The sequence below is a fragment of the Eulemur rufifrons genome, chromosome 20 (genome assembly GCF_041146395.1).
Source record: "Eulemur rufifrons isolate Redbay chromosome 20, OSU_ERuf_1, whole genome shotgun sequence".
NCBI classification, from domain to species: domain Eukaryota; kingdom Metazoa; phylum Chordata; class Mammalia; order Primates; family Lemuridae; genus Eulemur; species Eulemur rufifrons.
In genome coordinates, this window is record NC_091002.1 from 44625322 (window position 1) to 44649774 (window position 24453).

At 42.5% G+C, this 24453-nt stretch overlaps 1 protein-coding gene across 2 annotated transcripts; it reads right to left on the minus strand.

The window, feature by feature from the left end:
* Positions 1-515: 515 nt before the first annotated feature.
* ZNF217 (zinc finger protein 217) lies at positions 516-23729 on the minus strand. Of its 2 annotated transcripts, XM_069495549.1 has the most exons (6): positions 23688-23729; positions 11181-12952; positions 7449-7565; positions 4825-6381; positions 2811-2943; positions 731-793 (listed from the first exon to the last, which is right to left on the minus strand). In XM_069495549.1, exons 2-5 carry the CDS (start codon positions 12571-12573, stop codon positions 2834-2836), a joined length of 3177 nt encoding a protein of 1058 aa, XP_069351650.1. In that variant the 5' UTR covers positions 12574-12952; positions 23688-23729; the 3' UTR covers positions 731-793; positions 2811-2833. The 2 variants fall into 2 exon arrangements, with proteins under 2 accessions (XP_069351651.1, XP_069351650.1); XM_069495550.1 differs by lacking the exon at positions 2811-2943 and having other exon boundaries at positions 516-793.
* Positions 23730-24453: the final 724 nt, after the last annotated feature.

A 24453-nucleotide genomic window follows, 5' to 3' on the forward strand; every position in this document is an offset into this window, starting at 1 on the left:
TATCTGGCTGCCGTTTGGAGGAAACGCTTCTCTCTGCAGACACTCACTTCACCCCACAAACCGCCCCACCCCTCAGGAAAGGCCGGTGGTGGTTCCAGGACAGCGGGAGCGGCCAGGAAGGCGTCTTCCTCAGCTGACATGCTGAAGTTCGCAATAACAGGGTGCCAATTCAGAATGGCTGACCTCAGCACACACAGCACATAGTCATAGAGGGTCAATACTCCCGTTAACAATTTCATTAAGACAACAATAGATTTCAGAGGATTCAACATAATACAAATCATTGAGAATTTTTTTAAAAACATACATTTTAAATGAAAGAGCACAAATAGCGGAAACTGCTCAAAGTGATGAGCTACATGAGAAAAGGAATACACATAGTATTTGAACAAGCAGGTTTACAACTTAAATATTTACAGAGATTTTTACCTGAGGTGCAAGCATTATATACTTTTCCCCCACCCCACCCCACCCCACCCTAACCCAAATGATTTCTTTTCAGCAGCGCTCAAGTATGCAAAAATTCCACTTCTTATTTGGTCAATTCTAAAAAAAATATTATTCAGGGACAAAATAGAGATTTCTAGTCCCCACTTGTATACAGCCCAACAACTAGTTTTATTGCTATTTGGTACAAAAGTTAACAGAACAACTTTACAAAACTGTAGTGTTCCTTATATGTTATATGTACAGTACAATCACAGCTTATTTCAGTAGCTTTCACCATTCACTTTCTCAAAGGATGAACTAAAATTTAATTTCATGGAGGGTATGCACTTATATCCATCAAGACCTACGGAAAAAAAATTAAAAAGTGATTAAGATAAAAACTAAATACAGTTTAGAAAATTCTTTTTTTTAAAAAAAAAGGTATAATAAATAGAACTGAAGGGACCTAGAAATGCAATGGATTCCATTTGAGTTCAAATTTTGCTATGATGCTATCAGGTGACTAAATAAGTAATTCTGCAGTACTAAGGAGATACACCTGCAGTGATTTAACTGAGATGATGTAACCAAGAATCAAAATTTAGTAAAAGTTACATGAAGTCTAAAAAGGCAATTGCCACCTACAAGAAACAAAGTTTATACATTCAGAAACAAAAATGTATGGAATGGACCAGGAATATTTAACAAAACAAACATGATTTATAATAACCTCCCTTCATGAGAAAGATACATGAAACAATTTATAACATAATTTGCTCAGCCAACATCTATCTAGTTATCAATATTTCAGACAACAGGCCAGGTGTTGAACGAAGGTGTCCCCTCAAGCTTAGCTAGTGGCAGAAGATGAACACACAGGTAGGATGATTGGAAACACGGGATGAACCACATGCAGAAGGAACACAAAGGAAGCCCCTGACTCCCAGCAAAGATCTTACAGAAATGACACACGAGATAGTCCTGAGTACCAGAAGGAGGTTGTTATGCAAAGAGGGTGCAGGGAGGATGTTGCAGGTAGAAGGAAATACAAGCCAAGAAGCCCAGAGCTTACACAGAGACCAGCTACCATTTGCTCCCATTGAGCAGTTGTAACGTATACTGCAGGTAATGTTACTAATAATCAGTTCCTTATAATACACAAATTATTGGTTTTTGTGTTCTAATGTAGAGTGGATTTAATATCATCCTTTGGACTGAGGACAGAATATACTTCACTCATTCCCATTCTGCATTTATTATACTGAGTGGGAGAGGAGAATTCAGAACCGCATAAAGCTGATGTCGCCCCAGGAGAACATCGCTGTTGTGCCCATGTGTGGTCCCAGTGAAGATACAGAGAAATCCTGCCCTGTACCAGGGCCCTCTTCTCATCTCTGTATCCTAACATCTAGCAAGCACTCAGTAAAGACATTGCTCAAGGAGTATATGGTGACAGTTTTATGGGACAAGGGTTATCTGAGAAAGAACTAAATCTGTCCAGGAGCCCCAATCTTTTCATTCAACTTTATTGTGAAATGAGACCTTACAGAGACATCACACCCTCTGCCCAAACTCTGAATAAACTAAACTAACACGTGCAATTCTGATGACACTGCTTGAGCCCTATGGGGTTACTCTACAGTTAGATACATTTGCTACGTGAACCATAAAAGTCTAAATAAACTTTCTACTTGCTCCTGTCCCAGTTCCCCTCCCCCAAGACGCAAGGATTTGCAAAAACTTTGAACAAGCTCTTAAACTAGAAGGTTGGGCACAGGCTTTAAATCTGGGCAGACCTAGGTCAAAAACCAGGCTCCTGCCACATGTGGACTGACGAGGAGGGCTTGGAGTAAGTTGCATAATCCCAGCCTCAGCCTCCTCATCTACAAAATGTGCACAGTACCTCCTAACCCCAGGGCAAGAACTTTTTCTGTACATGGTCAGACAATACATATTTTCAGTTTTGCAGGCCAGTTTGTCACAGCTCCCCGACTTTGCTGTGGTAGCAGAAAAGCAGCCACAGGTGACAGGTAACAAAGGGGTATGGCCATGTTCCAGTAAAACTTTATTCACAAAGACAGGTGGGAAGCTAATCTGCTGATCCCAGACCTAATACTCCCTGCTGTAACAAGGATTAAATGAGATCTTGATTATAAAACACTTCACTCAGTGCCTAGCACCTAGTAAATTCCAGTCACTATGAATGTTTTCACTATTATCATCACTGATATTCAATGGCCCTGAGCACTCTAGATTTTAAAACAGCTTTAAAAAAAGGATCAAAATTAAAATTAAAAAGTAATTTATAGTAGACAAGTTGGATGGTTTATTTTCAATTAAGTAAAACCAATACATTATATTTAATTAAAACATATGCTCACCTTTTTTCCCTAAAAATAAGAAATCAAGTTTTTTTGTCATTTGGTCGATAATGTGAACTCCCAATAAAATTCTCATAGTTTCTCTTCTGCATCATGCTGCTAGATAAGTGTTGATACGACACAGGCCTTTTTCCTGATTGAATAAAAAAAAGAGTAAAGGGGCATTTAAAGTCAAGCAATTAGGTAAGAAGTATACGGGTTGTTACATTTTCAAAATTCCCTAACGCTGATAAATCCATGTTTGCACAGTTATGGCTGAATTGTTTTTATGAGAACATCTGTTAGCACAGAATTTTGTTGAGGTCGCTAAAGCTAAAATTATCAAGGTTCCAAGGCTATCATCAGAAAGAATCAAAAGCCAAAAAAAAAAAAAAAGAGGCAGCATAAAGTATTTTAAACCTATCAGCATCATGAACAAAACTATGTGGAAAAAGGTTTAAAAGAAAACTAAGGGAGGACTTGACTTCCAACACAGAGCCTTTTCTCCCTAAGTAAAGACAAAGTCTTGATTCTTGTCCATTTTAAGCACCGTAGGGGGAAAATGGATACTTTTAATCAAAAGGCAGCAAAAATTACTATTTCATCACAATTTTTTATAAAATCCACTGGAGTGTGTGACAGCAATTGTTTTTTAATTTGCTATCCCTACCAGACCAATCAGCATCAAGCTATCCTCGACAGAGCGTTGTCACCACAGTGAATCCTTAATTTGAAACTAACATAAACTGAAAGGTTTAAAACGATTTTGTCTCTTTGGGGCAGCACGAACCAGCAGAGCTTGTATCAGATAAAAAGAAGGTGTTGCGGTTTGATCAAGTTTGCCTTGCCAAGAGGGACATGGCCCTGGACACTCTGATCTACATTTTTATGTGCACAGGTATGTGCCAGGCACCTCTACAAAATGCTACCACCAGGAAAATGTTTCTATGGGAGAACACCAAAGTCATCTACAAAGTTAATGATTTACGTATATGGGAAAATTATGTCATTCTTGAAAGTCACTTAATACAGCTGTCCCTCAGTATCCATGGGGCCATGGTTCCAGGACCCCTGTGAATACCAAAACCCACAATGCTCAGGTCCCTGAAATACAATGTGCATATAAGCTATGCACATGCTCCTGTATACTTTAAATCACATCTAGATTACTTATAACACCTAATACAATATAAATGCTATGCACATAGTTGTTATACTGTATTGTTTAGGGAATAATGACAAGGAAAAATGTCTGTGCATGTTCAGTACAGACACAACCATCTAATTTTTTTTTCTCAACATTTTTGACCTGAAGTTGGTTGAATCCACAGATGCAGAAACTGCGGACACAGCGGGCTGCCTGTATTTAACAAAGGCTACCCAGGCAGTACAATCCTGAGTGTCCTAACGTTAAAACTGTTCAAAAGGACTGTTTAACCAGCAGTTCTTATACTTTCTGCTCCCAAGAGGTCGAGGGTCCCCGGGTGGCGTTTACCGTGCACCCCTCTCACACTCCTCCATGGGGGAGGCACGTGGGGGGCTGCGTGTGATCAAAGCTACACACGCAAGACATGGCTTCTGCTCTTAACAAGTCACAGTCCAGCGGGGCTGGCAAAACATGTGAAGAAGCAGGTTGGGACTGAGTGCTGAGCCTCATATACAAATGTGCAAGACGGGAAAAAAGGCAATGATGAAAGTGAGGTGAGCGGGGCCTTAAATGGCACCGGGAATTCCAAAGGAAAAGATCGGATGAGCCCAGTGGTTCCCGACCATTTTTTTCAGGATCACTCCAACAACAGAGAAAAATTAAATTAGCAGGAGAAATTAAATGCTCAGGAAAGATTCAATCCTGTGGAGTTAAGCTCTGCAGGACCCCAACCCACTGCCGTGTCTGAGAATGGTTCTCTCTGTCTACCACCCGCCAAGAACTTTCCGCCCCCTTGGGGGTGATATCACCTTCACTGAGAACGGACAGATTAGACACCAGGCGATGTAGGCACCCGTGCAACTTAGACACGAAGGTCTGACGCGGTACCTTGCAGCGCTGCGCCGGAGGCAGGACTCGCGGCGGGCCCGCAGGCGTAGAGCGGTCCGGAGCCGGCGAACGGCTTCTGGACGGTCAGCACACTCGGGGGATCAGCCTCGCTAGAGCTCAGGAACCTCGGTTTGGGGGGCAACGCTGGCGACGAGCACACATACTCCTGGGGTAACAGCGACGTGATGCTTCTCACAACGTGGTATTTGGGGAGGTCGTAGCCTCTTCTGTAATTGGGCCCCGACTGCTCGGCGTCCAGCGCGGCTCCGCCGGACTTCAGTCTCTTGGGAAGGGGCTCCCCAAAGTCTGCTGCGGTGCCGCCCGCACTGCGACCGCAGAAATAGTCTCTGCCTTGCGGGGCCCACGGGCTGTCGTTCTTAGGAGGGTAGTCGACGGAACCATTGACGTTACTGCTGCTGAGGGTGGGCTGAGAAGGGGCTACCTGGAGAGGTTTCAATTTTGTCTCAGGTCTTTTTGTTTTATCCGCTGCGGGTGAAACACTGGTTTTAGAAAACGTCTCAGACTGCTGCTGTCTGGGGGCAGCGGCCCCCGGGCCCCCGACGCTCGGCAGCGGCCTGTGCGACTTCAGGTTGCTTGGGGCTAAAGTGCTGGAGTCTGTCCCTGAAGTCAGAGGGGCTTTGCCCGGGCCCGGGGGGCTCTGCTTCAGCTTCTCAGAGGGCAGGGACTTGGACTGCGCTGGGAAAGCAGCCTTGGGCTTGGGCTTGGAGAAAACAGACAAGGGAGGCACATCTTTCCCCAGTAAAGCTGGCGGGCACCCCGTACGCCTACTTCTAAGCAAAGACTTATTTCTACAGTTTTTATGAATGTCCGGATTGTATTTATGCTCCAGTCTCTGGTGCATAATTAAAACTTCTGGATAAAATGTCTTGAAGGTACAAAATGGACAGGTGCTACTTGGGATTAAATTTTTACTCAAAGAAATTGCTGGGCAGTTGTGAAGAGCCCCGAGGGATAAATTTAAAGGTTTGTCATGAGAGTCCGTGCTCGGCTTGTATTTGCAGTCCGCTGCCATCTCCACTTTCTTCTCTTTGGGGCCGACATCAACATTCTGGGTGGTGCTGCCGTCTGGAGGAGGAGCAGCATCCTCTTCTGTTTTACAGGTGAGGTTATTTGCCTGAGGTTCAACTGCCGATCTCTTCTTTAACACGTCCAGGTAAGCAGGGGCAGGACTTTTGTTTACTTTGTCCGCACTGTCATCAGCTGCATTTTTACTGAAATCCTGAGTGTCTTTGTGTGCTGGTGAGAGGACAGCGCTGCCCAGAACATTCTGAAAGACAGCAGGCATCTCCTTAAGCTGCTTTGCAGGTGGACTGCCTTTAACATCTTTGGCACCATCAAAAAATCTTTTCAAATTTTTGGTTTGCGCACTGTCGGCGGTTAACAGTGCATCTTCAGTCTCCTGATGTTTACCGTCGTTCTTGACTTCAGCAGCAACATCCATCTGTTTATCCTTGTGATGTCTCTCCAAGTGATACCTCAGAGATGTCTTCTGGGCTGCAGCATAGTCACAAAATTCACATTTGTATGGTTTTTCACCTGAAACCAGAAATGGCACTGTTAGAGAAGTTTATGAAAAGCATCAAAATAGATTTGTGGAAACAAGAATCCATTACTTAGAGAATACGGGCTTTCCTTTCCTTTTCCCTTCTCAATCTACTAATCTTCATCTCCAGGATTTCTCTTGAGTTCTTCACCTCATCACCCTTATTATACTGAATATTTGAAAGTACAAATACATATCTTCAATAGAAAAAACAAAATAATAGCCACAATTCTAACTTATTTAATCTTCATAACAGTCCCATGAAGTGATTATTATTCTTCTTCTTCTATGGCTAAAAAAACTAAAAGTACAAAAAGGTTAAATAACTTGCCCAATGTTGCAGCTAGTACATGGAAAAGATGAAATTCATTTTCTTTATTTTTTTAATGGGGGGGGCAAGAGATGAAATTCAAATCTACACAGCCTCCCATGCCATTGTGCTACAGCTTTAACAATCTAAAGAAAGCCTACTAAACACATTCTCATTTCATTCTAAATTGCAAAAATATAAAAAAGATGGCATTGGCCGGGCGCGGTGGCTCACGCCTGTAATCCTAGCACTCTGGGAGGCGGAGGCGGGTGGATCGTTTGAGCTCAGGAGTTCGAGACCAGCCTGAGCAAGAGCAAATCCCGTCTCTACTAAAAACAGAAAGAAATTAGCTGGACAACTAAAAATATATAGAAAAAATTAGCCAGGCATGGTGGCGCATGCCTGCAGTCCCAGCTACTCGGGAGGCTGAGGCAGAAGGATTGCTTGAGCCCAGGAGTTTGAGGTTGCTGTGAGCTAGGCTGATGCCACGACATTCTATCCCAGGAAACAAAGTGAGACTCTGTCTCAAAAAAAAATAAAAATAAAATAAATTAACTTCAAAACAGGAACAGCTCAAGTGATAATTGTACTAAAAGAATAAAAATAACAGTTGCAATAAACACAGTACACATTTATTCTTCACTATTCTAAGCATCTAGCAGAATATTTGAACAAAAAAAAAGTAGAGAACTATATTATAATTCTTGTAACTAATACATGCTTTAAAAAACAAAAAAAGAAGTTCTTTACCTGTATGGGTTCTGAGATGAATATTGAGGTAATAATTTGAACGGAAAAACTTTCCACAGTAACTACACTCTCTTGAGGATGTGAGATGCTTTATTTTTCCTCCATCATCATTTTTATCTTAAAGCAGAAACAAAAATATTTTATAATACAGCTGAAGTACATGTATAAGACATGCTGAATTAAATTATTCTTGATATAAGCGTATTTGGAAAGCATGAAATGATTTTTTTATATCGGGATTGGGGTAGACCCAAAAAGGCTAAAAACACACCAAATGTTGTTTTAAAACTGTTTAAAGTTTTATAAAACGTCTGTGTTTTTTATTTTTTTATTTTCTGGGTACAGCAAAATGCACTATTAAAGATTCGGTTCTTTGTTTGCCTTAATCAAAAGAAACATCATTTAATAGACCAAACTGCACGGGCAGCTTCCTGTTCTCTCCGTGTTTCTGAGCGAGCAGGACCTGGCAACTGAAGGCGGACGTACAGTCCAGCTGGAAAAGCCACCTTCTTCACAAGAAGTAATTTAGAAAAATAAGCCACTGTAAACCGTCAATTCCCCCAACCACCAGGGTTTAGAAAATTACGCTTTTTATTTTAAGATTAAACAAGCTACCACTAGAGGGTAGCAAGCACAACTTAATCTTCAACAGAAAAGAAAAGTGTACCATTGGGCAAATATAGGAAAGTTTGTCAAAATTTAGTTAAGTTTTAGGAAGCAGACTGTATTGCTCACAAGCACTCATGTAGGCAAAATATATCTGACAACTCAAAATCTGTCCCCAGATGGTAACGTGTTAGGCCTTCGGCCTCAACCTTCTCGGGATAATCAGGACAGTGTCTTGCGAGCAGCAAAGTCCACTATGGACTCTGGTGAAAGCCTGATTCATTAGACTCACACACGACCCTCCAAAAGGCAGTCAGATGTGCAGCAATTAAAATAACCCTCACCTAAATGAGTAAGCCTAAATAAACACCCTCTGTTGTAGATGATATCACGTACATTATAATAAAAATGACTACAACAAAGGTCTGGCCGTCTCTTGAAGTTTAGCATGATCAAACTGGCCATTCTGCCTTGCAAAACTGTTAAGTCCAATCAAAAAGGGATCTTCTGTCCTCCTTCTGTATTTCTGCACTCTAGATTGCCTGCAGCTTACTAATTTTAAAAAGTAGCTTATAAGTAGACCTTGGTGAGCTTTCAAGTGTAACAAAGAGAGGACTGTACAATCTCTGTTATCCCTTAACTCCCCTCTAGGGAAAGTATATATTCACCTTTAAAACAGAGACAATCCTTAACCTAAAAAGGTGACAAAAACTTTTAAAAATAAATTTACTTTTATGATCTTAAAAATAATTTTTTTAAAAAAAGCCAAGATGACAGTACAGTAAGATCAATCTAGAAACCTCATAGTAATATACGTTTAGGAAAATCAATTTCCTAAATAAAGAATGACCAACTTGCTTTCTTACAATCACACCCAACTAGCTGGGTTTATAGCTGGGTTTGCACCTTGTTGCAATTTCCTACTTCCAACCGTGTGTCAGGATTTATGGTATGTTACATCATATCCAGAAAGCTATGAAGTGCCTTTACTTTAGAACAAAGGACATGACATTTGCACATGTCCCTGGCTCCTGCTCTCTCAGCATCACCTCTAACTTTACAGTGTTCTTTAAAGGAGTATGAACTTTTTACAAATAGGCTGTTAGGAGGTGGAAGACAAGGATCGCGGGCCAATTTTGCAAACAGGGAAATTGGGGCAAAGAAGGGTGTAAGCAATATATAATCGGTCACAAAACAATGCAGTGGTAGAACCAGAACCAAATGCCAAGCCTGTGGCGCTCCCATCCATGACTGGGTATTCTATCCACCTTGATGAACCAGACCAAGTTTTCTACACCACCTACTAGTGATTGGCCATTTCATTACTTTCAGGGCATTGTACTAATACAGTACTGGTTACCAGGAGAAACCACTTTGCCAACTATGATTAAAGCCTTTTTTATTATGTCATTGAGACATCATAATGTTTTCTAGATTTCAGAAAACTAAAGATTTGTAGTATGCTAAGTGCTAGGTTTCCTGTGTCTCAGGAAACTCAAAACATTCCAAATATTTGACACTAAACTACTGCTCTCACACAGATCACATGATCTGAAAAACAACTGGGCACTGGCTTAAAAGCAAGTGAAGAGTCCAAAATATTGTCTGGTCAAATTGCTAATGTGGCTGGCTGGGTACGGTGGCTCACACCTGTAATCCCAGCACTTTGGGAGGTCGAGGCAGGAGGATCACTTAAGCTCAGGAGTTCAAGACCAGCCTGGGCAACATATCAAGACCCCATCACTACAAAAAAATTGAAAAATTAGCGGGGCATGGTGGTACACTCCCTGTAGTCTCAGCTGCTTGGGCGGCTGAGGCAGGAGGATTCCTTGAGCCCACGAGTTCAAGGCTACAATGAGCTATGATCACACCACTACACTCCAGGCTGAGCAACAGAGTGATCAAAAAACAATAAAAAATTCATCATGGGTCTCAGAGTTCATAGAAAACTTCAAACAAGTAAAGTTACACTGAAAGAATGAGAAGGCGGCATTTGTTTTAACCAAAGACCATTTTCATAAACGATAATGTTTCTGGGACCAATTCATGTGCCTATCATTCACTTATTGATTAATGTCCTACACAGTAGGGTTTTTTAAAATGGTTTTAAGCAGCAAAATCCTTTATTCAAACAAAATATTAAACAGACATGAGCAGCTCTGGTTGAAGTGAAGATGGCAAGACTCCAAACACAAGGGGAATACTTTGCCCTGCACAATTCCGCTGCGCCTTAGGAAATGATGTGAGCATACCTTCAGTGACAGTTTTGTTTCCATAAATGCCTTTAGTACACTGAAATCTGTACTGAGCAAATGAGATTTCTTAAAAATATCTTTGATGTGTTCACATTCCCTGTATTTTAGGTACAAATTGTTCGGGTTACTGAGGTACTTACTAATGGGCACTAGCTTCCCAAACATTGAGGATGGGGTATGAGCCTGCCCGAAATGGTTTCTCTAATAATATTCTTGTTCTAGGTGACAATCACTCCCGGCACCTTTTGTGACAACTGGCAAACTCATTTGGAATACATGTATGAGAACTGGGCTTTGGTAAGACAGGGAAGCTAACTGCATGTAAAGATAGCTTGTTTGTAGAGATAAGATCAGGAATGCTAGAAAAACTTTAAGTGAGATCTCTCAATCTTGATACTATGGGCATTCCGGGCCAGATCATCCTTTGATGAGGGTGCTGTCCTGTGCCTTGCAGAATGCTTAGCAGTGTCCTTGGCCTCTGCCCACTAGATGCCGACTGCATGGCACAACACATACCACTGCACAGCTGTGACAACCAAAAACGTCTCCAGATATTGCCAGATGTCAACTGGGGGCAAAATCGTCCCAGTTGGGAAACAGCGCTTTAGGCTGATGCACAAAAAAATGTGTGTTGTGAGCAAAATACAAAATCACAGAATTTTCAGAACAAGGAGAAAACTTGATGGGCCTCTTAATGCAACCCTGTTATTACAGAAATGAGAAAATTAAGGCCCTGAGAGGCTAAGTGTCTTACACAGAGTGCTACCACAAAGAGCCCGGACTGCACCCTGGTTCTCCAAAACCCGCTCCCCACCGGTGCTGCCTGGGCTGCAAACACAGAGGAAGAGCACGCGCCGGAGCAGCAGCTTACCCAGATGGAGCCCTTCAGGAAGCCCATCCTCAGAGCCATCTTCAGAACCACCTTCCCCTCGATCCACGGCTCCATTTTCGTCCAGAGCGGTGGTTAGGTCTGGAGAGCACGTCCCAGGCTGCCTTCCGTCGACAGACATGGTGGGTGACTCGGCACCCGCCCGTCTGTCCTTCTTGTGCACCCTGGAGTGCAAGACCAGCTGGTGGTAGGTTCTGAAAGCTTTGCCGCACTCAGAGCAGTGCGTCGGCTTCTCCTTGTTACTGGGTAACTTTGGGTCCCCATCCACAGAAGGCACTTCACCGTTGGAGTGTCTGGACTTCTCTTTATCTTGTGAGAGGCCTGCACAACTGCTTTTATTTGTTTTGGACTTTCCAGAACCTTCCGAATGGCTTTTAGTCGTGCTCCAAATTTCTCCAAGTTCTTTTTCTGAACTCGAATCGTCATTGTCGGTGCTTCCTTCTTGCCCTGACTCCTTCACTTCTTCTTGGCCGACAGCGACCTTTCCTTTGGTGGCCAGCTGCCAGGCCTGGTAGGTGGTGAATGGGTCGAGCTGAGGTATCCATTTCACAAGCTTCTTCACCGTTTCAGGGTGAGATTTTGGTCTTAGGTTTAAACACTGCAGGAACTCTTCCCTCGGAGGAGGCATTCCCTCTTGTTGAGAGCCTGTTTGTGTACTGCTGGGGCCGGAAGCAGTTTTTTTGGTGTGCATCTTGCTGTGCTCAATTAGACTTTCTTTATTTGGAAATAGGAAGCCACAAACCATGCAGATTTTGTAAGGAGATGAGATGCTCTCGGCTGCGTGTTCCTGTACGACTTCGTTGATGGTTACTGGACTCTCCAAGCCTTGCTGCAGTTTGTTCCTGGCCCCTGACTTGCCATTATGTGTCCGCATGTGATTTTTTAGAAACCACGGCTCCTTGAATCTTCTTCCACACATGTTACACCCGTAAGTGAAAGAGTCCTTATGTTTCTTCATGTGGATCTCAACATCAAAAGCAACTCTAAATGTCTGCCCACATACCTCACAACTAAAGTCTTCATTTTCTTTGCCATTCTTGTCCTTTGGAGGTTCTGTTCGCACTTGACTTTTATCAAGAGGACTCAGATACTTGGCTTCCACCCGCAGCACTGCTGGTTCACAAAGGGTAGGCCGATGTTGCATTAAGACGTGTTTGTTAAGGTCTTCTGAATGCGCGAAGGTCTGACTGCAGAACATGCAGTCCAAAGGCATATATCCCTCTATTTGGATGACATTTTTTTCTTGCGTGGCTCTGAAAGGAACAGCAGTGGTCCCTTTTATTGAGATGGCATCATCTATCTCCATCTGGGTGCCAAGAGAACTGCCAATCACTTCTGGCCCATCCATGTACACTAAGAGGGATTGGGTTGGCATGGTTCCTGTCACTTTAGGTTTTATAAAAAACAAGAATCTCAAAGTTTCCTTGGGGAATTTCCGGAGTTGGAATAAGGCCACTTGTAAGACTTGTCACTCACACCTCCAGCAGCCCTGGGCTTCAAAACTAGAGCAAATATTTATTATAAAAGTTCAAAACAAAGAATACAGTCCTCTAACTTCTTATCTTCAGAAGTTTTAGGAAGCTCAGTGATAGTGTCACTGGTTCTTTACACAAACAAGGCATACAGACTCCCCAATGCTTTGATTCAAATATGAATCAGCACAAAGCATTAGTTCTCTTTGTCTCCATTGAGTGAGTGATTCAATTGAGCAAGAAGTCAATCCCAGCAACCTGAAGACAAGGGATTTCCAAACCCTAGAGGAAAAAAAATAGGAACGGTTAGCTACACCCAGAGAAAGGAGAAGGCTGGCGCGGATGATTCATAGGGTCTTTTCCACAAGGCAGGGAAGGCGACCAATTCAGTTGCTTCACTTTTAAGTAACATACAGTGCACCCTGTTAAACATGCTTGTTAATTAAATCATTGGCATTTTATCCAGTCAGGACACTTATTAAATCAGAATTTCACCCAGTTAAACTTAAGACATGATGCTTTACTGATTTAAATCTAAAATGTCAAGTTTGAGGGCAGAAATTCTTAAATTCGGTTGACTATATTTTAAATGCCACGAAAATGTACATGTGTATCTGCTAAACAGCCTCCCCAGCCTAAAGACTATAAGAACTGTGAAAAGTAAGACGACAAAACGAAACCACTTTCTCAAGTAAAATTGTAAAGCCAGTGCTTAAAACTATTTTATGTACAAACAAATCTACATACAACAAACACAAATACCCAAAAGCACAGTGGAAGATGACACACAGAGCTCAGCAACATAAGCGCACAAAACCAGGAACCTTCCTAACATCCCCATTCAGGAGGGATGGGTACTCATGTTGGCCAAGGGAACCTCGATACATTGTAGCTCCCTGGATATTCCAAACCTCAACCCACTGTCCAAATCTCAGTTTGCTTTCAACAACTTTCTGCCTCCAGTAAGCGTTGGGTAGGACTTCCTAGTCCAAACAACAAATAAGGAAATACGTACACAAAGCCACTCTCTGAATGTACACATTTAAGTTAAAACCCTCAATACAACAGAACCAGCATAGCTCAGTCTTTCATCAGAAAATGGATCCCCTCGTTACTTAATCGACCTCTCACCTGAGGCCCTGGCCAGGTGGAAGACCGATTATTTAGCTTGCAGGCTGGGCTCTACCTTAGAAGCCAATTTTCACTCCTGGAGAAGAATTAATCTCTAAAGCCAATACCCTCTGACATTTATGGCAAGCAGTAGGAATTGTTTTTAAATAGTCCCAACTACTTTGAATCTTAAATCAGTTAATTCTACCAAAGAAAACAAAAACGGGCAAACTACTCCCACTGAAGGCAATGTGAAAACACAACAGCAAAAAACATTTACTTTCCTTCTCTCCACTTCCTTAAAGAGCAAGGCCCCTGCACTCAGAGAAGCCAAGGAAACAGCTCTTCCCTCCTTCCCATTCCACAAAAGAAATTCTCGTACTTCTTGTTATCTTTAGTTTTGAATAAATTAGATCTCTAGCATTAAGCTTTTCTAAATAAGACTGCAGATCAAAGATTAGGGTAAAGAAAGAACTTACTGAAGTTTTTTATCTTAATTTCTCAGTCTTTTCTTTGTGGCAATCACAATGGAGGCTCAGCACACCAGCCGGTCACCATCGGGCATCAGGACAGAACACTCCAGAGACCTGTGTTCTAGTCTGGCTAAGTCACAACCGTTAAGATGTCATTACTACATAACTCTCATCTTTCTAAATCTATTTAATACCATTGGTTAAACAATAGGATGGCCCTGAGAATTTCAAAATTCTATGGTTATGGGGATAGATTTACACATTCAAAACAATATTCAATGACTCTGCTAATCAGAATATTAAATGATACTTGGATAAGGCACTGGTAAATTAGGTTTCTATGTAGTCATTTACTCATTCAACAAGTATTTACCGAATGCCAATGTCCCAAGCAATATTTTAATATGAACAGCACATATTCTAGAAAAGCAGTTATAAAACTGGCATGATTTTCACTGTCCAACAGTTAAGTTAAACGAGAAAAAGAGAAACCATTCAATGAGTCCTACATAAGGCCACACAGACTCATTTCAATTTGAATAAAGATTGTCATTTATTTGAGGTCCTTCCTTTTAGGTGCTAAAATATGCTTTTCAAAAAAATGACAGTGGTTTACAGCAAATAGTGAGTTTTTTTTTTTTTAATGTCCTCATTTGGCAAAATCAAAGTCAGTCCCCATGTCAGACATCAACATTATTATTTTTTGTTGTTAGAAATTTGACTAATCCGTGAAATTTTAAAATTTTTGAGAAGCCTACTTTTCTACAGACATCCTTTCTTTAAAAAAAAAAAAAAGACTCCGAATTTACACTCAATCTCTTGATTAGAAATATGATGTGGGTATGGCCCTATTATTCCCCTCACCCCTCCCCTGGGTAACAGCATAACTTACAGCCTAACTTGGTTACTGGAAATACTCAGGAATATGGTTTGGTTCCAATTTTTACCTCTGAAATTTTCAAATATCTGGGTTAAGGAAGTCACCGTCATCCTGTAACACAAGACCTTCTGAGATTTCCCTGGAGTGAAGGATGATAAGGGAGGCACAGTGGGAAATGATCTCAGGAAAAAGAAGAGCTTACGTTTTGCCTGCGAGGGTGAGCAATCTGGGAGGCCTGGCAGTGAGGGAAGGGTACCCTGGGCCAACAGGTCTTCTTGTGTGGCCAGATAGGGAAGAAACCTTCCAGCAAAACAGAGGGACTTCTTCCTTCAGGGAAGCTTCTGGGACAGCTCCCAGGAGTCATTAATTGTGTCCAACTGTCCTGAGTCCTAGACTGCCTGGTTTCAGGATAATCCTTACTGCTCACCGCAGAGGGTGCCTGTCTTCCTTGACTGCTGCCCAGCACACGCCATGCCCATGGCGCACACCATGCCCAGCCCAGCTCAGTGATGACTTCCTCTGACAACTTCTGTCAAGATCTGAAACTGCCCAAGTTTACCTGTTTGCTTGCAACTGTCTTTCTCTGCCATCTCTTTTAGATCTTAAGGACAGAGACCTTGTTGCCTAGTTCACGGCTGTCCCCAGTGCCTGGCACAGGGTTAGGCCTTCAACAAACACCTGGTGAATAAACATCACATAATTGGTACAGGCATAGAATCAGTATGCACATGTTTGGCCACAGTCACTAACCATAAATGATCAGATGTTAAAATTAACTCCAATGTTCATCAGAATGTCTACATGACTATCTATGGCTGCCATCTAATTACCATTCTGCAACTTCAGGAGTGTAATAAAATATAAAAAAAGAATCATATTTAATCATACCATGAAGTTGACCAGCACAAGCAAAAACTGCCATCCCCTGGATTTATACGTACTCTCCTTATGTCCCACCAAAACAAAAATGCTGGGTGTGCTGGGGAAATCTTTGATAGCAAATGCCCCCAGCTCTCCACTTAGGAACTAAAACGTATGTAGACAAAACACTTCCTTAAAGTCTAAAACGATGAGTAATACTTTAAACCAGGTTTACATCACTTAAAACCAATTTGCTAAACAAAAATCTTTAAAGTGGTTGTAATAATAAAGACTTAATAGAAATTCTGATCCAATCACTGTCTGATAAGGAATGGCCACTCCAGCTTTAGTGTGTATGTGCACATACATGAGCCTTCCCAAGACCCTTCAGCCTTCAGTACCGCACACAGCAGCCAACAGTGACCACCCTGCTGAAAAAGGAAACTGTCTTTCCCGACAAAGCACTGAAGGGGGAAAGGGAGGATATTATAATCCAACACTATACCCTAATGCTTTTAGTTTTCAAGAAAGGCATTCTGAACACACTAAGCTTACTGAAAGTTACTTCACAAAAATGTCTCTCAATGTTAAAAAACATTTTTAAACCTTTACTCAAGTAAATAACAGAACTTAACCATCGGCCCTATACATACCCCAAGGTACCTAAGTCAAGTTGTTTTCAATATAACCCTATATTGAGAGATACTAGTGTTTCATTTACATTGTGATCATTTAAATAGATTTTTTTTTTTTTTTTTTTTTTTGAGACAGAGTCTCACTTTGTTGCCCAGGCTAGAGTGAGTGCCGTGGCGTCAGCCTAGCTCACAGCAACCTCAAACTCCTGAGCTCAAGTGATCCTCCTGTCTCAGCCTCCCGAGTAGCTGGGATTACAGGCATGTGCCACCATGCCCGGCTAATTTTTTCTATATATATTTTTAGCTGTCCATATAATTTCTTTCTATTTTTAGTAGAGATGGGGTCTCGCTCTTGCTCAGGCTGGTCTCGAACTTCTGAGCTCAAACGATCCGCCCACCTCGGCCTCCCAGAGTGCTAGGATTACAGGCGTGAGCCACCGCGCCCGGCCTAAATAGATATTTTTTTAAGAAGTTAGCACAACATAATCTTTGAAATCTAGTAGATAACCATATTGCTATAAATGCCTAAAATATAAGCCTGATGTTCTTTAGGGCACTAGCCAGACACTGATTTGTGACTGAAGCTGTGAATTCTACTACTACCTGTAGATCTTGAAATTAGCAAATATTACACATTATACATTGCTTATTGAAAAGCACAATAATTTGCACTTAAGTACAACAAATTAGGGGCAACAGCACCTTGCTGACAACTGCTGTAACCTGGAAATAGTTTTCTTTACATATAGGTGTACTGCAACTGTTAAGCTTTAGAGACAACATGTCTCTGTTTCAGCTGAACAGGGTATCTTCCATTATTGACATGGAATATTTTATATATCATAGTATGGAGCAATAAGGTATTCAAAAGCTCTCAAAAACTGTCAAAAACACAGAAAAATTATATTTTTATACAAGTGCCTTGCCTACAGATCTACTTTTTCCCAAGTTACTAAAGTGTCCAAGTAAATGTTTATTAAAACATTCAACTAAAACTGCTACTCTCTGGCCAATGCATTTGTATCCTTAAAATTACAAAACTAGCTCGAAGATCTGGTTAGGAAGCTTACAGTTTTTCTCTAAGCTCTCCCTCTATATTTTACACATGCTATCTTTTCTATATCTATTGACTAGATTGGAGAAAACTCTACATAGCAATCTACAGTAACAATGAGAAGCTACAAGTTTATGTCTTAAATCCTTTAAATCCTTCAACACTATTTCAAGGAAATCACTAAGGTCACACCCATGAGCTAAATGGTCAACCCAATTTTCCTAATATAGCTGTGGACAGAGACTAAAAAGTTAAGCAAAAAAACCTCGATTAGAATATTCAAAGTTTCTAATCAATGTTACAACCTAAATTCTTCATAGGCAAAAGACTATTCAAAGGCAAAAATCTGGGAAGATCCTATAGGAAATATCACTTTCTTGAAACTCTTTATAAATGATCAGTTCTAAATAGGATTAGAGACCAAAGTACTATAAAAATATAATCACATTAACATATTTGAGTGTCATAAGCAGAAACTGCCTGATTCATCCCAAATCAGTTAAGGTCAGTTAAAGGATCTTAATAAGAATTTAAAGTATCACATATTAGTTATAGTTTCAATATTAACAGATACTGTAATCTGCAAACTGGCTCTTAAAAAACTCCATCTTGACCTGAAAAAAGAGTTATAAGGGAAGTGAATTTTTTTTATTTTAATTAAGCAAGATTAAGCATTGCTATCTGTCAGCTTCTACCATTAATACTGCTTAACCAGTACAACCTTAAATATTCTGAAAAGATCTGACAAGCCTAACTACACCAAAAAAGAGATTTCAGCAAATTAAAAAATAAACTGTTCTATCTTTATCTGTACTTTAACTCTCTACAAAGAAAACACTGAACATGTGTATTTGTGTGTGCATATGTACACACATAAGTATACACAAATAACTATATGTATATGTATGTACACACACAAATAACTATGACCATGACACTAGACCACTTTTTCCACAAGGTCAAACAATAAGCTTTTTGAATTAGACTCAATTAATTTAACTAACTTCAGTTAAATATAATCTTGGGCAATACCTTTTAAGGCGTAAGATCTTTTCTTTAGCAACATTTAAATAGCCCCCGCCCTATCATTTGTTGAATAAATACTAAAGTTGTATGTCTGGCTCTTTCAACTCACCTGTTTGCTTTCAAAACTAAAGGGAAAGGTCTCCTTTCCATTAATAATACAATCACTGCTCAGTAGACTTATTAATGTTAAACTGAAAAAACTTATTAGAAAAGAAATGAAAACAGTACTTCTGGTATAAAGGAATTATTTAAACTATCCTGATTCTGATACAGGCAGGAAAAGTAAAAACAGGTATCTCTCCTAATACTGACTGAAGAACATAACTGGAGTCTACATTTCCAGTCCATTTAACTACATTTGAAATTCAAAAGGTTTCCAGACACACTAGGAACTAAAGGAACACCAATACAAAAACACTCCACAAACCCATTAAAAAAAAAACAACAGCATCTGACTCTAGTAGAGGCATGTGGAGGTCAAAAACAACTTTGGTAAAGCTTAAGAACAAAGGCTAAGATACTAAACTAATTCTCTCAACTTACTCAGCTGTCTTTTCAAGTTTAGTAATTTTATTTCTCAACTTTATCATAAAATTACCAAACTGGCCCCAAATTTCCAGTAACTCAGTTATGCTGATATCCTGGGCAGGAAGTAATGGGGATGTTTAGAACAGTCAGTCAACAAATGCTCAAATGTAAAGATTCCCAAAGCTAAATATAAAAGGGTAATTTGCAGCGGCAGCTGGCTAATGGGAGATTCCCCCCTATTTATTTGGAAGACAGATGTGGACAAGAATTGAGTTTGCTCGTCATGAGCTACAGATTTTAGGAAAGAATGGTCCCTGTTTTTCCACTTCCTTAAAGTCAGATTTCTATCTGCCCTCGTGGTCTAAATTCAGAAACCTTTGCCCCACATACCACTGCAAATTTGCCTAACTATATTACTGGCTGAAGAAAAATAATCCAGATCACCTTGCTCCGAAAAAAAAAAAAAAAATCAGCATTTCAGAAAAGTTTCTATACTGCCCCCAAAATGAGGCCATTAAGTTATATTTAATAACCAGACTTCCCTTCCCCTGAATTTCAGAAATGTCCTGCTGTCTTTGTGTAATATTCTTTCTTCCACATGCATTTAAACTAGTTAACACCCCTCCCCCCAAAAATCTGGAGATGAGGTGTGGGGATCAGGACGCCTCCATTGTCACAAGTTTCATTTACATGCTGTAAGTAAACCTTTCACTGTTTAGAATATTTAATAAGATTGGGATTCCTTTAATTCCATTTCAGTAGCTGTGCTGTAAACACCTTCCAGGTTTTTATTTAACACCCCTGTCATTTGAAAACTATTTCATTATATATATTCCAATTATAGTAATTTAAAATCTCATTACCTTAATTTTATTCTATTGGAATACTCATCAGTTTATACAACTCTCATGTTTTCATTCCTACTTTTATAATTCTAAAACTTGAAAACATTTAGCCATTGCTCATACTTCAGCTTCACCTTTCCCATTCATTTATTAAACATACTGCTACTGGATTAAACTGAAAAAGGAAACTAGGAACCATTTAAAACAAATCATACCCGGTAACAAACAGGCCATACTGGCATACGTGAGATGGAACAATCTAAACTGAATTTTTTTTTTAAGTAAATGGAAACAAAGCCTCATATAAAACATAAAAAAGGTCTAATCATTTACTTTCACAAGAGAATCAGATAAAAGTAGATCCTTTTTTGAAGTAGTATCTTTTAGGCACTCAAGAGTCCTTAAAACTACTCAAAAGTTCTTATCAACCAATATCATGTTTGTGACAACTGTGAGAAAAGAAAAGAATGTAATTTTATAAAGTGGGAAAACAGGGCATCTTTTGGGACCCCTGAGGCTCTAATCAAGCTTCTCAGAATTAAGAGTGCTCCAGGGTTGGGAAATGGCAACCCTGCTGTGGCAAAAACATACCATTTCATAATGTGGTTAAAAGAGAAAAAAGTGATTAAGCATGTATCTGCAATGAGGAGATAGAGAGACTTAGTCACTGCCAGGCCATTATATTCCTTAATTATTTCATCAGTTTATAAGTGACTTGATGATTAAGTCTTATTTTCAGATTTCCTCTAAAATAAGCCCACTGGAAGGGGATTAGGGGCTCCTATTCCTCCTGAAGTTTCCCTGCCAAAAATGGAGGATTACAAAGAAAATGCAAATCTGCCCCCACCTTAAAAGTAAAGGCAGTCAAAGTCAAAACCTTCACTACTCCCATTCCTCCTCTACTACCTGGAGAAAAAAAATTGAGTGTTATCCAAATAGATTCTTCAGGGTAAAGGGGGAAAATTTTTTCTACATATTTTTTCTAAGTGGTGTATTAGTTCCTTTTTTGAGTAAGAAGTGAAAGGGAATATGAACTCAACACAATTGCTAAACTTCGATCTCACTAGTTATTAAAAAACAGCAAAGGTCAAACTGCAAAGTGTTAGGAAGTGTTATGAAGACAAAAAGATTAAAAGAAGTAGGGTACTAAAGAAAAGCATGTGTCCTTCACCAATAAAAGTCATAATCTTGTTCTCTACTTCCTCCTCCTGTATGCAAATAAATACATAATTCTAAAGAACCAGCCTTCCTCATCACACCAAATAATTAAAATTCCAAACAACCAGGTTATTAATCCTATTCTAACAATTCAAATTATAACTCTGCCCTGTAGCTACTGACAACTGAATTTTTAAATAAGTCACTGCCTCTTGACTTTAATACTTATGTAACTGATTAAAGATGGCAGCAATTTGGGGGGGGAAGGTAACTTCTAAAACATCAGGATTTAAAAAAAAACAAAAAATCCTAAAAACACTGTTAACAGTCTTCAGAACACTGAACAAAACAGTATCTAAAATAAACATGACTTCTCAGAAGGAAAAAAGTTATCTACCATTAAGGACACACCTTAAAAGTTCTTAGCACACATTAACTAAGCAAGCACAAACTAGTGGCTCAACTGTTATATATTTCAGACAAAAAGCAATGAGGCCATTACTCTGCACTTGTTACTACAGACACATAAAGACTTTTTAGAAACTCTAGATCTATTACTCATTCGCAAAGTATCATAAAACTTAGCATTTTAAGTCTTGTTTGATAACAATCAAGGCAGTCCATCCACTTCAGGGGGAAAACGTACAGTAAAAGAACATTTTAAATGTGCTTCTTGACACATACAAAAAGGGAAGGTAAAAGGCCTCCTAAGACCCCTACCTAGTCGCCAGGCCTGGCCGGCAGCTGTTGCTACCTCGCCTTTCCTTTTGTTGAGCTTAATCTCATGTCAAGTCATTCAACCAACTCAAAAGTGATGAAGACATAATTGAATCAACCTGAACTAAATCAGACCTAGGCTGCTTAAAACATACAGCTTAATGGTTCCAAACGATCTAGAAAACCAGCTACGCTGTAGTACACATGGTGGTCAATAATACACGACCGTAAACTGGCCAATGGACCACTGCAACCGCCAGTTACTTAACACATGTTTAGGAATGTTCTAAGCTTCAAGCCCTATAGGCTGATTCAGAAAGATAAATTGAGGCTCAAGGAATTTGAAAGTGGAACAACACACTAAAGCCTTAAGTCTTGAAATGACTATCCTTTTCTTGGGAAAACAAAAAACAAAAACAAGGGGGGAAAAACTGCTGCTGCTTCCAGGGTGGACAGGATACTGGGGTCCCAGAAATGGCCACTGGTAGCTTTTTCTTGCTCCCGTAACTAAATCTTGCGGAAAACTACCCCCCCCCCCCCGCCTCCCGCCCAAGAATGCGTCTTCCCGTCTTCGGTGGCCCTACCCTGAATCCCAAAATATGGGTTCAAACCCTGGCCCTGGACGTCCTTCCAGATCCCCGAGACCAGGGACCGCCCAGGCAGCCCCAATCCAGCCTCCGGGCCCCCAGCAGCGCCTCCCCTCCCCATCCTGTCCCGCTCGCACTTGGGGGCACATCAAGAGTGAAGAGGGCTCTACATCTGAAACTGAGCAGTTTCACCACTCGGCGCCTCCTGGCAGAAACTTCCCTTTAAAAAAAAAAAAAAGAAGAAGAAGAAGAAACACACTTTGGGGCTAACATTTCAATCCCTCCTGCCCTCTAGAGTTCCTAGTTCTGCTTCCAGCTGGCTCTGAGTGTCCCACTAGAATGGAGAGTTGTACAGATATTCTTTTAAGAGTTTACAGGGCATTAAAAGAGGAGTTTTCTGTTTAAATCTTTACAGAGAGTAAGGAAAAAAAAAAAAAAAAACACCTTATCACAACACATCCAGGAAACGCAGCCCAGTGCACCAACTGCTCCAGGATGGGCAGGCGACCCGGGGCTCCCAGGGACAGATTTTTGGGAGCCCGGGAGGGTCACTGGGGCGCGCGCCTCGGGGTCCGCGGCGAGGCCCGGCCCCTCCCGCGGCCCCTGTAGACGCGCCCTCCACCCTGCCTGTGTGGACGGTCCCGGCCATTGTTTGCGGGGGATGCCTATTCGGACGCATTGTTTTGGCTGTTTCCAACTTGCCCCGGCCCCTCCCAGGCCACCGCAGGGGACCCCGCGCCGGCCCCCTCCCCTCCGCCCGCCCCCCAAGGCCAAGTCGGGGAACCCGGAGACCTGCCCCGCGAAGCGACCCAACTTTTCGGAGCAGCCGCCCACCCGCCCGCGCAGCCCCCGGCTCCCTCCGACGACCGGCCCCCGGCCGCTAACCGAGAAAACGGGGACCCCCGCGCTCCCAGGCCATTCGGAATACTTCCAGCGGTGAGTGTGACGCCAGAACACCGCTGTACGCGCCGGGGGCTCGCCCCACACCTCCGCGCCGGCGGAACCGCTCAGGAGCCGGTGCGGAGGGGGCGCCCTGGAGGAGCGGCACGGGAGGAGCAGGGACGGGGGACCCGGGGGTCCCCGGGGAGACGAGGTAACCAGGGCCGGGAGACTTGGGGGGCCGGGCGGGGGCGCCCCCTTTACCTGCGGCTCCGGCTCCTCGGCCATTTCCTCGCTCGGCGGCGGCCGGGGCTGAACTGACACCGCTCGGGCGAGCCGGGGTTTGAATGAGGAGGGAGCGGGCGAGGGGAGGGGGCGGGGAAGGCAGAGGGAGGGGAGGCGGCGGGGAGTTTCTCTCGGCCTTTTGTGTGGACACCTCCCGGGCTCCGCGCCCGCACCCGGCCCCCCGAAACAGATGGGGCCCCGGGGCGAGGGGCGAAGCCATCCCTCAGGACGCCTCGGGGCCGCACGCCTTGAAGACCGCCCCCCCGAAAAGGCGCCCCCCCACCCTATCCCATCCCACCCCCGCCCGGAAGATTTGGGGGCCGGGCTCACCTCGGGCGCGGGGCTAAGGTGAGCGGGGCGGGGGTGCGCACGGGGGCAAAGGCGCGGGCGCCCCCTACTCGTCCGCGCGGGGACAGTGCAGGCGCGGGGGGTCCCTAGCGCCGCCGTGGCGGGTCCCTAGAGCCGCCGTGGCGCGGCGCGTCCGGCGCTGGGGGACTGTTGGGTCAGAAAGTGCTCAGGGAGCAGCTGTTGCGCCCTCCCTCGGCCCCGCCGCTCCGAGTCGCCCCGCCCCCGGCTTCCACCGGCCGCCGGCCCCGCCCGCGGCCCCGCCCTCGGGCCCACGTGACCTGCGCGGGCGCGCCCCTGCCCCGCCCACCGCCGCGGACTCCGCCCCCGGGGCGCGAGCGAGCGGACGGGCGCGCGCACCTCCAGTTCTCGCCCACCGGTTTCCGCGCACGCGCGCGCC